The sequence below is a fragment of the Camelus bactrianus genome, chromosome 13 (assembly GCF_048773025.1).
Source record: "Camelus bactrianus isolate YW-2024 breed Bactrian camel chromosome 13, ASM4877302v1, whole genome shotgun sequence".
Lineage (NCBI taxonomy): Eukaryota > Metazoa > Chordata > Mammalia > Artiodactyla > Camelidae > Camelus > Camelus bactrianus.
The window spans coordinates 26,205,836-26,222,280 of NC_133551.1; the positions used below are offsets into that span (position 1 = coordinate 26,205,836).

The 16,445-nt window shown below is 38.3% G+C and overlaps 1 protein-coding gene across 3 annotated transcripts in view; it reads left to right on the forward strand.

Moving 5' to 3' along the window:
* The window catches only part of NEGR1 (neuronal growth regulator 1), a 779,253-nt gene that overhangs the window by 613,544 nt on the left and 149,264 nt on the right, over nucleotides 1-16,445 (forward strand). The window contains exon 7 of one of the 3 annotated variants that reach the window (XM_010963406.3): nucleotides 6,960-11,676. The exons of the other annotated variants lie outside the window; for them this stretch is intronic. Coding sequence (XP_010961708.1) covers nucleotides 6,960-6,988 — 29 coding nt within the window. The 3' untranslated portion in view covers nucleotides 6,989-11,676. Of the gene's footprint in view, nucleotides 1-6,959; nucleotides 11,677-16,445 lie in introns of those variants that run through there. 3 annotated transcript variants of the gene reach the window in all.

Consider the following 16,445-nt stretch of genomic DNA (forward strand, 5'->3'; position numbering starts at 1 on the left):
CATGTCACTTATTTAAGTGTTTGTTTTACTCTGACAACCTTAGCATAATCATTTGGATATAAGGCAGTGTCGAAAGGCTTCTAAATGTGATACCTTCAGAATGGACACTAATGATCTTCCTTTGCCACTGGTTTCTTATATGTAGAAGTGCTAAAAAATACTAGTGCAGTTTCGTTAATTTTGTTAAGGAAGACATAATCTGCAGTCTTTTCTGTAATTCTGAACACAGCCCTGGAAGTTTGAAGAAATGTCTGTGTGTATTCAGAACTCCCGTACATCCTTATCTGACACTCTTATTGCACTACATATTTCTATTTTGTACAATTATTATTTTTGTATAGTTTTTATCTCTCCACCCAGCTATCTCTGTTGAGAAGACAGTATCAATATCTGATTATGTTATCTCCCATATCACTAAGCACAGTGGCTGCTATTTAATAGGCAACCAGTAAATCTTTAATGAATAAAATGAATTAGTCAAACATTGAATAAGTGATTGAATAAATACTTAATAAATGAATGAATGAACTAGGTTTTAGCTGTAGAATGTGTATGTATAATCTCTGGATATACAAAGCACTGTCACAGTGATGACCAATAGCATTCACTGCGAGCTAACTAGAGACCAGATCCTATTCCAATCTCTTTCTATAATTTTGTTTTAATTCTGACATAAAAAGGTACATTCCAAAATTACCTTCTTACAGATGAGGAAACTGAGATGAAGAGAGATTAAAAGCTTCACCTGAAGTCAAATGGTTAATAAGTGACAAAGCAAAAACCTGAATCCCAACACTCTGGTTTGAGAGCCCCAGCTTTTAACTTCCACGTGTCACTGTCTCTCATTGTGACCGTAAAACCAGCAATGGCGTGAGAGATAAATTGTATTATTTGCAACATATTTTTGAAAGATAAACCACTGCATGTAATATATTTGCCCTTTTTTAGGGTTTTTATGAACTTTTCTTTAATAGTTTAGGGTGCTATTCCTCGATATATAAAAACTTTTTTAATAAGTATTTAGAAATAAACAACATATACGAGGTGTAAAATTCAAGTATATGAATGATGAATGGGGTTAATAGTTGACTGAAAAATTAGACCAAAATGAGACTCAGAGACATTTAAACCCTCATTTTTATGGGATTTTTAAACTCCTTGAGGTGGTACAGTTTTCCAATATGGGCATTGTGAATCTGCTAACTATACATGGGGAAAGACATCTTTCTTAAAGTTCAAATGAAGCTAGTTGGAGAGACAGCAGTGTGTCCCTTGGTAAGAGTTCCTGTCATATCTTCACTGTGATTGGGAGAGTCTTCAACCACTATGTTCATCCAAGACTAGTGGCCTGCCCACCCTAAGCTGATCTAATATTGGCCTATGACCTGTTAAAGAATTTCTTAGGATCTTTTATTGAAAATCATCCCTTCCTATAGTTAAGGGAGTTTGTAAAGCTAACTTGCCCATCTTCTTATCCAGGAGAAAGGAATTAGACTTCAAAGAGTCTGCCACTTGTGCACATGATGGTATGTGGAACATGAATGAAAAATTCATTTTTTCATGATTTGTACCCATGAATAGTTAATATGCTCAAAGATAAGATTGTTGAAAATGTAAGTTTCCTAGCATAGTGCTTATACATAGCAGACACTCACACTGGTTGATAGCATTCCAATAGTGTGTTAGCCCCTGGGGATCAGGTCTCCATCTGTAACTGTTTAGGTTAGATCTTGATTCTGTTATAATCCAGTCCTGATTTGTAATAACCTACATTCTTCCAGATCACCAAGAAGATAAAAGGCAAGAAACTGTAGTTTAGAGCTTTGCCGTAACTAAGACCATCCAAAAAGGAGTGTAGCACTTGTTGGTGTGTAAGTCTTTATGTGTGTGGGTGTGGGGGTGTGTATTTATGTGTGTTTCACGTAAAGGAAGTTAAGCAGGATGTAATTTGAACCACAGCTTTACCACATATCAGTTATGGGATTTTGAGTAAGTTACCCAAGTGCCAAAGCTTCAGTTAATTCATTTATAACATGATGGCAATAATAGCTCCCACCTACAGGATAAAAATTAAATGAGATGATGCATGTAAAATGCTTAACACTTAGCCTGAATCAAAACAAGCGTTTAATGAATGTTAGCCATTGTTACTGTATCACATCCTGCAAGAATACTTAGTTCAATTCCTTTCAAAAAACTACATATAGATGCCTGAACTTATTTGATGACTGACTGCGCAGTACTTTACCGAGGGCTTAAATGGTAAATTAGCAAGCCAGGGAGAAGGCGTGCAAACTTGATACAATGTCCCAAGTCTAGTTCATAATTTAACCTCATCCTTCAGCATCCCTTGCTCAGTGCGTGAAGCAGGCTCTGTGGCTCTAATTCCAGATTAAATACGATGTTTGCAGCATAGAAGTTCAGACATCCAGGAGATTTAAAGAGTGAAAGCAGAAGTAAAACAACCATTCTATTATGAAGCTCTGATAATTTATTCAATAGCAATATTCATTCATCAAATATATGTATTGACTGCCTACAATATACAAAGCCCTGCGCAGGATGCTGGAAAGAAAAGAACGAATAGAACTGGAACGTCATCCTGAAAGAGTTCACAGCTGAGTGAGAGGAGCGGTTCAAGAATCAGATAACTGTAATGCACTTTATCAGCAGTAGCATCCAAGGGCGGAGAAGAGCCTCTTATTCCAGTTTGAGGGCCATGAAAGGACGGTCATCTAGAGCATGCAATATCACTGTGTGAATTATAACTAAGCTACAATTCAAAACACTATTTTAGCCATTGTTGTCTTATTTTCAGAGGCAGGACTTTCCAGAGTTCATTCAACAACAGCCTGAGCACAGTGCACATTAGCACGAATGAGAGAACGAGACACTCAGGCTTAAGGGTCCAGGGAAAGCTGTGGAGATGATGACCCTTGAGATGAGGATGGGATTGGGTTGATCCTGGGCGTGGGAATGGGAGAAAGAGAAATACTTCTTTATGGAACAGCTCATGTAAAGACATGGCAGTATGAAACAAGCAGATACATTTGAAGACACGATAGTATTTTTTAACATGGTTAGAGTTAAAAAGGGGGGAGAAGAGTGTTGAGAGGTGAGGCCGGACAGGTTGGAGGAATTAAGATAGAAAGGACTTTACCTGTCTGGCTTTGGAGAGCCACTGAAGCATTTTAATAAAGGGGGGCTACAAACAGATTTAGTTTCTGAAATATGTGCTAAGCAATGTGGAGGGCTGAATCCAGGTATTCGACTTATAAGAAGATAACTGCATCAGATGAGCAGCAGAGATGAGAGAGCTGGATGGACAGAGGAGTTAATGACCCAATCGGAAAAGGATGGAAGGGAATTGTGGGAATCTAGAATACTCCCAATGTTGAATTTGGGTAACATTAACCAGGATAGAACTTGAAAGGAGCCCTTTTAGATTTGGGGAAATGTGGGAGACTGAAGGAGAGAAATAAGTTCAGTCGTAGACACACTCAGTTGGAGGCAGTGCCCAGGAGGCAGCTGTACTGATAAAGTCCAGAATGGGGACATGATCTGGAAGTTATCAGCATGGACGTGCTGCTTCTGTTAACGAGAGTAAGTAAGATTTCTCCTAAGTGCCATGTAGAGTGGAACGATGAGCAAAGACTGAAATCCAAGTAAAATCAGCATTGAGGGGCGAGAAGAAGAATGGCATCCTGTGCTGTGGAAGCACGTGGACTCAGCGGGGACGCAGGTGCCAGAGGAGGAGGGGTGCCATGGGAGGCACAGGAGTAGTCTCGTCTGACGGGGAGGGGGTCTGCAGTGTCCGGCGCTGCACCGGGCCAGAGGAAGTCTGAAAAGCAGCCACTGTCTCTGACAAGTGACACCTATTGGTGATGTTTGCAGTTCCTATACAAAACTGGGAGTAGAAGCCAAATTAAATTTAAATAAGTAGGTTAAATTTAATAGGTAGATGAAGAGGTAGAGATGTGGGTAGTAAACTACTCTTTCTGTAGGCCAGGCTCTGAAAGGAAGAACACGGGCTGATGATCTGCCTTGATGCCCCAGCAGCCGGCCTCGTGTGGGCTTCTTTCCTGATTAACAGGCCCACTGGCCAGGTGTGCATCAACAAGTCCCCGACGTGCAAAGACGCAGCACCCCAGGCTTTGGTGAATGACACTGCCCACACGTCTTGCTTTTCTGCAAGCCTCTCTCATTCTAGCTTCTTGGCTCCTTTTTGCACATCCTTCTTGGGCCTCAGAGAAGCAAGAAAGGGCTTTGATTTAATATGAAGTCACCTTAAATTCTTTTGCCCTCCACAGCCTCTAGGCTTTAGGCTATAATTGTAAGAGGAGCTATAATTCTAAGCAGAGCTATAATTCTAATGCTATTAATTTCATCAGTAGCATTACTTCAGGTTAAAAGTATATATATACTTTCTCAGGTAAGAGGAAAGCAGAATTTAGGGTGGAGAAACTATAGGAAAGCTAGTATACAGTGGACCCCTCATCCTTTAATATTTCTGCATTAAAAAAAGGCTCTTTGTGAGAGAGAGGTAGAGAAAAAGACAGACAGAGAGAGAGAGGGAAAGAGAGAGAATATTCTGCAGATCACTATAGATTAGTCTCTGGGAACAATGCTTTTACAAACTTAATGATGGCCGACATCGTATCAACTGTTCATAGCAAAATTCTTTAGTAAGTAAATAATTCAGGATTTAGAATTATTGGGGATTTTATTATTGTTTTTCACTTGTGTTTTTTGTTTCCTTAACATGAGCAACTGAAAGAGATTGATTTCTCTAAGTCTTCTCCTTAAAGGATGTGAACTGAATGGTCCCATCCTGCCATCTATGGGTCCAGCTCATCAAATGTACACCATCATTTGATCAGTAATTTAGTAACCAGTTAAAGTCATTTTTATAAGTAAAACATGCATATGCTTTGTTTTCTACCTTCTCAAAAGAACAGATGTTCATTATAGGACACATATTAAAAGACTCACAATCTAAAGGGAAATAAGGAAAGATAATTACTTAAGAAGGAAGAAATCTTAGAAATTTATATAAACAAAATGCTTAAAGTTTACATAGCTTTGGTTTAATACAGTCTTCTCCTGAGACCTAATAAATGAAAATATTAGGGACAATTCAAACCTTAATATTAACAGAATCTTTTCTTATAGTCCCAAATAGATAACAATAATATTGCTACAGTGTATGGTTGCCAAACCACCCTCTAATGTGTTCCCAGAATTGTGGTGTCAAGTAGTTTGCTAGAATACAGGTCCTGGTGACACTGTAGGGACTTCTCTCCTTTGTTTCTTGTGTGTGTGTGTGTGTGTGCGTGTGTGCACATATGCATACACATGCATTTATTCAAGTAACAAAATATTTGCCTTAGAAATGTGCATAAAATATTCAAAAGACTTACCCAAACTTCGTCTTTTCCCTATATTAGCAACCCTGTGGAGACAATAATGAAGTTCCAATTTTAAATGCTTTATACAATCAAGTGCTATTTGACTTTCTGGAAAATATCCTCTCATGTTAGAGAATATTTCTTCCCAGTCTATTTAATTTGTTGGGCACCTCCAGGATCTTTGAGATTTAAAAAAAAAAAAAAAAGTCGGTAGCTGTTATCCAAACAGAAAATGGGAGAGACTACTGGAGAAAGTAAGAATGTGGGTAGCATAATAGTTTTTCCCTGTTTAGATCTGACTGATGCAGGCAAACTTTATTTTTTGACTGATTTGTTGAATATGGAACCAGCTGTGCCCTTGCAAGTAATATTTCAGCTCTCTGCTTGCTTCAAATGTCCCCACATGCCACTCAGCAACTGTATGGGTTCTCGGTTACTTTTGCTTGTTACAATGAACCTTGATTCCATGTGAAAGGTAATACCACAAATTTGAATGATTCATATTTTAGATTGAAATTGATCTCCCTTCCTGCAACTCAAAAGAGATAGGGTTTTCATTTTGGTTGAAAGAGGCAGTAATAAATTTAGATTTGGTGATTATCGAAGACAGCATGCTATGTGAGCCAACTTGCTTTATCCTCACAGCTTTATGATGTTAATGGAAACTCTTTCCTGGATGTGCTAGTAATAAATATTTGACACATGTTAGGTTTGTAGGTACAGGGAGATTTTGATGTTGCTAAATCAGCCTGTCAAGCGGCACTCTACTAAGCTAAAATACACATACACAGTCTTAATCATCACACAAATAATGGATGGATACAAATTTGCTGAAATGGAGTATGAGTGAAGCAAGAGGAGTTTTTTGCTCCCTGACCTTCCACCTAGATCCTGTGTGTATTCTCAAGAAGCTAGACACAAAATGGTCATTCAGTGCTGTACTTGAGAAGTGATATCCAACAGTTTGAAGCGTTCTAGGACATTTGGCCCTGGATAAAACATCCACAGAACAATTGGTCTACACTAAAAGGTCCTTGAAATTTGGTCCTACTCAGAACATCCATGAGTATATGTGGTCTATACCAAATGGTTTTGAACAGGACCAAAGAGCAAAGATTGGTTGGCATGCGCCAATGTCTTACGGACATTTTGGACAAGACCGGGTGTTCGAATAACTGTGGGGACCTGTGGTGCTCCATTTCACCAAACTGCCTCTGGTGAGAACCAAATACGGATGCTTTAGTTATCTGTGTCGAATGACAGAACTTAGAGCTGGAGTAGGTCTCAGAAACAAACGAGTCAAAGTTTTTCCAAACTTTTTTGAGCAGTGGATTCTCTTCTTTCCCCAAATAAAACCTTATGCAAACCGTTAATATACAACAAAGATGAAATTGGAGTTCATTTGGTTGATTTGAGCGTAAATCTGGAAAATCCTTTCTTTTTCCTCCATGTCACATTGCACAGTGACCTGGAGGCCTGTCAAAAAGCCGTAGAGTTCCAGAAAATTAGGTTTGAAAACTTCCGGTCTAGATCCATCCTTTTGCTTTGTAGGTGAGAGAACGGAGGCCCCGAGAAGGTGATTGATAACCCGAAGTCATGTGTTGTCACAGCAGATCTACGGCCAGAACTTCCTGAGTTTTTCCGACTCTTGTTCCAGGGCTCTTCCCACTCTCCACGCCAACCTCTAAAAGCTTTGGAATCACACAGATCTGAGTCGAATCCACAGTCCTACAATGCAAGATGTTAGACAGTTCTCTCAAACTGAATCTTTAAACCTCAGTTGTCTCACCTATAAAATAAGGAAAACAGATTATTTTCATAGGGTTGTTGTGATGATTAATTGAGATAGGATATGTAAAATAGTGTACATAGTACCCAATCCAAAGGAAATGCGCATCCAATGCTGGTTTTGCTTTTCTTTCCTCTCTGTTATGTATAACCAAAATATTGAAGGACAAACCCATAAAGGCTCAGATCTACGTGATCTCTATAACTCTGTAACTTGATCTCACTGAATATCCAAGATCAGCACTAGTGTTTTGATTCACTTATTAATGCACTTATGTACATTGCTATGATAATCGCCTTTTTATTAGAATTATTAATTAAATCAGCCATGCACGTAAGCATTTGCTTGCAATGATGAAAAAAAAGTGGTCAGGATGATAGAGAGGGCTGTACAAGATTAATTGCTCTGCTGATGTGTTTCTCTCAGGTTAAGAGGCAGCTTGACAGCTGCATCCTCCAGCTACGGAGATGGCATATACATCCCTATAGCCGACAAAGGGTCAGTAAACGCCTAAAGAAGAAGGGAGCTTTGGTATTTGCTGTTGATCAGCCTTGAAATGTAGCAAGCTTGTGGAAATTAGGTACCAAAAAGATCAAAAGGAGTTTCAGATTTAACCGCAAAATTTTATTAGGTGCTCTAGCCTGAGTCAGACAATTTAGGGTCTGGCCCTTACTTGGAGAGATCCTTAGGCAAAAAGCACTTCACTCCCTGGCCTCAGTTTCCTCCTCTATAAAATGAGAAGAATAGAATAATCTCCAAGTTTCCTTTTGGCGATAATGCTTTGTAAGATTCTAAGAAATCTATATATGTTTTTAAAAAGTAGTATTTATGTATGGATTGTTATTAAGAACGGTTATACTTACTCCTTAACAAAGTAGAAATGCTGTCAATATTTTTCCCTTCTGTACAGTTTTTGTCATTGAACTCGAAATTATTTTTTATTGACAGAAAAAATTGTCTTTTAATGGGTTTTGCTCTTTGGTGAGTTTCCATAAAGTTTAGCTAATGGCACTGCTGGCCTAATCATTTTGTCATCTCTACAAAGAATTTTACTCTCCAGGGAAATTTCCTTTATGTTCACAGTTTCAATTATGTTGGCCAATAACCTATGAAAAGGCACTAGAGTAGACCTCCCTGCTCGCTCTTTTATTTCACAAAGCTCTAACCCAATAACAACTTAGGCCAAAATGTGACCCTGTTTCTATGGGATTTGTTGCTATTAAGACTTCGTAAAATTGAAAATATGCCAACATTTCCAGCCTAAATAAAACACAGTAGCAGCCTCTGCCTTCAGTGTGCCTTTCCTAGCCTTTTCTCTGACCGGGCATACGGGACGTCCTGGGAGAGAGTCCCCACCCCTATTTCTGGGAAGTCCCTAAGAACACTTACCCGGCGCGCGCTGTTCTCCCTGACGCTGTGACCGGGTGGGAAGCGTGGCCCAGTGGTCTGAGCTGCTCTGCCACCTCCACGTCTGCACTGTGATTCCCTTTTCTGAAAAATGTAGATGTGGCCCCTAATGTAAGATCCAGGGATACGTGTGGAGAAAATGAAAATTATGAAGTGCCGGATGCCATTATTATTTAACCTACCATTTCTCCTCGGGCAATGTGAAGCGTAATTAACAGAGCACTCACCAAAAGGAAAAGGAAAGTGAAACTGGCTTTTTGATGTTCCAGATAAAGGAGAAAAGAGGAAGAATTAATTGTGAAAGTGATGATATTTCAGTGGGCCACACTTTCTCTAAAGCACTGTAAATTCCATTTTAGTGGCCATGAAACTGCTGGGGAAGGGACTGAAAATCGCATGTCCTCATTGAATGTGTCTATTCAGCATGGGCTGGATCTCCTTACTTATAAATACAATTCAGTTGGGATTTCTCTCCAGAGACACAAATTAGGTATCTGCCCAGTGTATTTTTAAGTAAGATTTGAATAAATCAAGCAAGACTTGCTGGTGTGGAAATGTCATTTCACCTATGGCATGGCCAGAAATTTTTAGTAGGCAGGATTTTTCCCATTTCATTCTTTTTTTTTTCTTTTTTTTTAAACAAGCTTTCTCTTTCAACAGTTTTAAAGCAAAGAAGTAACTTGAGTTACCCAGCTCTAAAATGTGGTACTAGATAATCGCATGCTCTTTAATTTCCTCTCTTTGATTTTTAAAAATCAATCCAATTAGTGCATATGTGGAGCAGCCTAATTAGTGAGGCAGATCATAATGCTTGTCAAAGAACCATTAGAGTCACCACTCGGTCCACTTAGATGGAATCACAAGTTTTCCAAAATACTTCGTAAGACAGAATGCAGCAACATATTTTCCTAAAACTGGCTGGATAATAGCCTATGTTTTAAGAATGACAGGTCATACCTATAGGAAAATATTTTCTTAAAAAAACAAAAAACAACTTAACTTCTTGCGAGCACCATAGTTTATGGTATGATAACATGCTTATCCACATGTACGTAAGATCTACAATCAAACTATTTAACTCAGTAAACACATTATTAGAAAGACTTACAAAAGCTATGGATGCACAACTTCTCTGCAGGCGTGGCTCTGCTGAAAAAAGATAAACTGAAAAGCTTCATTTCTCTCAGGCTAGCACGTTGTCTATCGGAGTCCGTATCTGACATCTTTTCTTACACCCATTTTGCTTCCTACTTCAAACCACCTGTGTTACCCCAGCATCCTTCCTGCCAGCAGCACCTGAAAGAATGAGTCTCATGTGCCCAAATATTCTTAGACTGTCACATATCATTATCATAATAATCTTCCATCTATTGTTTACTTTTCTTTGTTAGCATACACTCTGATTTCTTTCTATTATTCTTATATAAATTCTTTTAAAAGATTAAAAAAATTCACTACTGCTTCACATATTATTAATGATTGGCTCTCATCTGATGTTTGCTTTTTGCTTTCTGGACCATTCTTTCTCTCTCTCTCTCTCTCTCTTCTTTTCTCTCATTTTCCCTCTACTCCAGAACAGATAGGTAGATGCTTCTGTAACCGGGAGTACAAGTTCAAGATAGGACCAAACAGCTTCTGAATAGGCAAGCTCAAAATTGCTTTTGAAAGCCTCATCACTGAAAACGTAATCAGTCTTAGCTCACTCCACACTGATTTAAGTTGCAGCCTCGGGGCCAACCTTTGACCAGGGCAGCATCCACACTTGCATCGATTCCGCCTGCAATCGAATTACTCAGGCAATTCTGTGCATTTTCAGCTCGAGCCCTGGAGTGCAAATGGCCAATTTGGGAGGCAACTTGGTTGTGCTTGAAATTTGCAGGAAGATTTTCTAATATGTTCCTGGGAAAAGGCAGGGTTTCTTTTTAAAAATAATCTTAGTCACAGAATGGATATTGTATTTGTGTTTATGTTTGTTTTGTTTTGCGAAAACTTTGCTTCTCCCAAAGAATCTCTGCTGACTTTGAAATGATGACTTTGTGTACTAAACTCATCAGAGTGTGTAGTAAAACTTAAGGGAAATGAAAACTAATGAAGAAAGTATAATGCAATATGATATTCTGCTGTTAGATAATAAAGGAAATGTCACATTGTGTTTTATAATTTAGAAGCAAAAATTTAAAAAAAAATTGTGATGATGGAACAAAAGAAGCTTCCTTATAGAATTATACTCTGTGACAACACCTTCCACTCCTCCTCTGTGAAATATTTTATAAGTTTAGAACCAAGAAACATTACACATGCCTTTCTAGAGCATAACAGACTTTTGCATTTATTTTTCATGTTTACCTCCTTATAATGTAACTAATTATATATCACCTACCCTCCTCACAAAACTCCTCTTAGTCTGACGTAAACTTTACTGTCTTTGTGTGTTTATTTATATTTTTATAATTATACTATAGATTCAGTTGTATACCTTATAAGAACTTCCCCATGTTTCTTTTCAGGCTTACTAAATAATATCTTGGTGGCTTCACTATTTGTATATTTAGTGGTGTGTTGGTAAATATCTAACTGGAATGAATGTTTATCACAAAATTTACAAATAGTAATAAACTGTAGAAGACCCTTCAATGTAAATTCCATATAACCAATTTCTTCTCATAGAATGCTTTCACTGATATTTGCTGCAATCATGTATGTATAGCCAACCTATGGTTGCAGTTCAACCATGATTCGACAAATGGAATTGTATCCCAACTCTGAGTATTTTTCTGACACGAAGATGGGCTGGTGTTTCTATTTATGATAGCAAGTAAGATGAAAGTAACTTCTTTGCTGAAACAGAGAATCGTATTGGAAATCCTGAAAGAAAATTTTCTTAATTTTTTTATGCTATTCATAAGGTAATGCCTACAGACACAATATATTTTTATGTTTAATCTCATTAACATTTCTCCATCATTTTCTTCAGTCAAGACGGTCAACAGCCACAAAAACTAAACCAGCCCCTAATTTGGAACGTTTTCCATTTTCCAGGGTGCAAATACTCCCATTATGGCAGGTTTCAAGCTACCAAGTGACGTTACTGAGTAGAGCTGGGAGGAGGCGCACAGCATCACACCATCCTATTTCATTTCCACAGCAGAGACGTAGTGTTAGAAAGCTGAATATCACAGATAATGGTAAAAGTCCAGTAAATGATTTTGAAATGATGAGTTTTGAATGGTTATTACATCTGTTTTTAATTTAATTTTTAAGATTATATAATTTAATCTCAACAATGGCCATGTTTAATAACTGCTTGCAAAATTCCTTCAGATTTAACAATTGGTTCTCATGACCTGTACGAGTCAGCTTCATCATGCTTCTAGCCACTCAAGTGGATATAAAGGGAAATTTGGCTTCTCTGTATACAGATGGCATGGTTCTAGGCAAATTGCAGAAACGCTCTCTCTTCAGTTTACCTCTGTAAAACGGAGCTAGTCAGGCTTTGCTCACATGGAGGTGAAGTACTGTCAGCCCTCCATGCCAATGGGTTCCATGTCCGTGGATTCAACCAACTACAAATAGAAAATATTTTTTTTAAATTCCAGAAAGTTCAAAAAGAGGAGAACTTGAATTTGCCATGCAACCAGCCACCATTTATATAGCATATACATTGTATTATAAGCAATCTACAGATGATTTAAAGTACACAGGAGGACGTGTGTAGGTTATAGGCAAATACGGCACTTAAATAAGGGTCTTGAGCATCCGTGGATTTTGGTTTCTGTAGGGGGGGTTCCTGGAATCAATCTCTCACAGATACTGAGGGACGACTGTATCTTACATTAAATAAGACACACGTAAAGTACTTGGTCCATAGTAGAGACTCATGCATTCGTTGTTTTCCCTTTCCCTCTTATATAACTTCATCCCCCCCATTATATCTATAATTTCTTTAACTTAACTGTGAAGTAGGGGTGCTCTGATTCAGCGTCTCCAAACCCATATAATGATTCTGATACAACTGGATTTTATTCTGTCTGTATGATAAGCTCAGTGTCCCTAAGTGTTGACACATGCAGCATGCCTTGTTCGCATTTGCTGCGATGCAAAACCTTTCCTCTTAAAATTGACTCATTCTCGCCCCATGCTAGTTTTAAAGCAACGTTTTAATCTAAAGTAGTGAGGCCTCAGGAAATGCTTATCTTGTAATGTTTAAACCCTGTGAAGTCAGAGAGAAAAATTGTACCTGGCCAGAAATATTACCTGGCCATGAAAAGTGTTTAGTGTCTTGTATTAACGTCACAATACAGCTCCCAAATTCGAGGAATGGCTCAAAGAACTTGAGAACTACTGTGATGCTCTTTATGAAAGAAGACAAACAGGAAGCTAAGTGTGGCTTCAGCAAACAAAGTCTGGAAGTACTACATAGTGCTGGTGTTGAAAATGAGACATTTGATATACTGGCAGACAAAACTTCAGCAAAAATTAAAAACTTACTCCAGTTGGCCAACATACCCTCAGCTGTATGTAAGAGGGGAGCTGGTTGGAGGAGTGGACATTGTTGAGGAACTGAAAGAAAATGGTGAGTTGCTGCCTTTACTGAAAGGAGAAAATTAATAAACATAGGACTTGGTATCCAGCTACTGCAAGAAAGACCTCATTTTGGGGAGCAGTTCGTGATGTGGTCCTCAGAAATGGACCAGGAGTAGAAAATGCTCATCCTCAGTTATGCTTTGTGTATTTCAGAAGGCTGTGCTAAATAAACATATGTGATCTTTTTTCCCACCAAAAATAGAACACAATAAATATCTTCAAGTTAAGTTTTCTTAGAAGATCATAATAGGTTTCAGATCCAATGTTTCTCTCTCCTGCAACCTGGCCAGAAGCAGAGGAGGAGGAAAACATATCTGAAGTTGCTTTGCAGTAGGTGGGGTCAGTTCCCCGCCATATCACGCACCCTCCCCTCCAAAAAAATCTTAAAAATCTTTTTTTTCCTCTAATTCTTACCTGCTAAAAGCAAAAAGTCTGTAGTTTGTAGGCTGCATACTTCGGGACATGAGATTAACCAGTAATGCCACCACTTTAAAACATTAGTATTTATTCATTTATCAGTGTATTGAGCATCAAAATGCCTAGTCCCATGCTATATTGAGAATACTGAGGTGAGCTAGCAAGATTCTTATGGTTCCTAACCCTTTGAGGACTGCTGTTTTTGAAGATGAAGTTGGAGATGCAACCAGTTACCACAAAATGTGGTCAATTTCTGGAGGTGAGAAAGAGAATGACAAATATGAATGAATAAAAGAAATCCCATATGGCTGGAGCACAGAGGACAATTAAAGAGAAAATGGACAGGCATGAAGATGCAAAGAAAGGCAGATGTTATAAATGTTAGGAGCCAAGCCTTTTTTTTCCCCCCATACACTGTTGATAGCTTTTAAAGTGTGAGTGACATAAGAGACAAATATTTATGACTGGAATCTAGTGCTGCTTTGTTCTTACAATGTCTCACGATGCATGTGGAACAACCTGAGTTACTAAGATAAAGATGACTTTTGGTCTAAGCATACATTCCTCTGCCCCTTTTGGCACTCCTCAGAAACACACGTTGCTTATTTATCACCTCCTCATATGTTTCTATAAAATCATATGTATGTGTGCCAGTTTTACTTAAAGGAAGAGCAATTACTTAACTCGGTTGATGTGTTATGCTGGTCAAATAGTAAAATAATTAGTACTGAACCATTTAATGAGATGTGTAATCTTTTTCTAATATATCCTTCCCTAACTTTTTTCCTAAGCACACTGTTAATCTACTCAATAATACATAGTATAATTGTTCGGTCTAATCTCTTTTTCCTTCCAATTACACACGATGTTGCAAAAAAGCTCTCCAAAGATACTTTGGAGCAAATCTTCATCTCTTGAATACTGCAGTAAAGTTAAATACTCTCACCCCCGAAGTATCCCTTAGAGAACTTTCCTATATGTATATTTATAACGAATTGTCTTCTGATTATAGAATCACTTGATCAGTAGCATCGTGGTAACAGCTGATCGCTAAACACTGAAAATGATTCCATGTCCTGAGAAACAGGTAGTTTTACCAATTTAGTGACAGGCTATTTTATCCAATGAAATATTTTGCAGTCTGTACTTTCTCCAGTCTCAGACCAAAGAGGAGTTAAACTCTCTAGGAGAACTTGCTTATTTTTTTTTTAATATATTTTATTTTGTTTTGCTTTGCTTTAGTTTTTCAAAACCTCTCTCTCTAGTCCCAGTCCCCCAAGTTGCAGTTGGTTATGGTAGTAACCAGGTGAGAGAGCTGAGATGGTTCGGTGCAGATGCAGCCCCACTATTCATCTGCAAGTCAATGTGAAGACCTACATATACCGCACTCTCCTGCCGGAAGGCGAGGAAGGGAAAGTGTTAGGAGAGAAGCACAGCATCTTCTGTTCAGTGTGGCTGGTGTGAGATCAGACTTTGCATCTGGGCTCAATTAGAGGATGAGGAAAGGCAAAATGTAATGCGGTGCCCCATCTAGATAAAATAAGCATGGCTCTGAGAGAGAGAGAGTATCAAAGCACTGGGGAAAAAAAGATAGCTCCAAGCAAGTGTTCTGCTTATGGCGGTTCAGAACCATTATCTTCAAATACTAAAAGCAACATTATTATCTTTCATGATTTACAGTGGTTGAATTCAACGCAACATAGGCCTAACTCTTAACAGTTTTGAAAAATACCGCCTTATGTTGTTGTTACTGTTGTGACTTATAGAGGAAAGTGCAGCAAAGTGACAAGCTTAGACAGAGGACAATTTCAGACTGGAAATTGGGCTAATTACCACCTAGATGGAAAACAGAAAATCTGGAACCTACTATAACATATGGAAATGATTCTTTTAACAATGTGTGTGAGTGTGTGTGTGTGTGTGTGTGTGTGTATGTATGTGTGTGTGTAAAGCCAGACTAAAAGTCACCTAATGAGTTGGCTTTATTTCTTCATGACCATCAGTGTGTGTGTTGTTTATAACGTAGCCATTCTAAAAGACCACAGACACACAGGCATTAAGTACTTGTTTATGTTTGGCCTTTCAAAGGAGCTTGGTTGTTCCTGCAACATTGTTGATGGCGTGTTGATGCTCGCAGCCATGCCCTAGGCTTCTTCATAGGTGGTCCTTTAAAGCAAGAAACTTCTAACACGTGTTATTTAAAATGACCTTTGAAAATGAAATGTCTAATACAAAGGTCTAGAAACAAAAACATATTATTTTATCTACATTCTACCTGACCATTAAAATCTTGTTGAACCAAAGCACTTGGAGACCTTCCGCCAGAAGAATAGTCTTCCAATAACTAACTTACCATTTTTTATTTGTTAATATTAAAATCCTGTGAGACTTGTAAAGAACTAACACAAAGATCTCTAAATCTGTAAATCACTTGCTAGTTATTTTTTCTAACGCATCTGTGTTAGTCAGGTTTAGGAACAGTTGTGAGTGACAAAACCCAAAATAGTGACTTAAACAAAAATATGGTTTTATTTCTCTCTTACATGGAAGCCTGAAATAGACAGTCCAGGGCCAGACTGGCGTCACAATATCCAGGACACAGGCTCCTTGCACGATTTTTTTCCACTGCATGGCATCCATTCCCAGGTTACCTGGTGGCCTGAGGTGTCCCCTCCAGTCATAGCATCATGTCTGTACGTCAGGCTGTAGGAAGAGCAGAGGGAAGGAGACGGCCTCCCTCTTTTCCTGTATAAATACTTCTCCAAGTTTGCACACACTACTTACACTTTTCTGCATGTTAAGTAGTGTTTATTTCTTACATTTTAATAAAAAGGTGTATA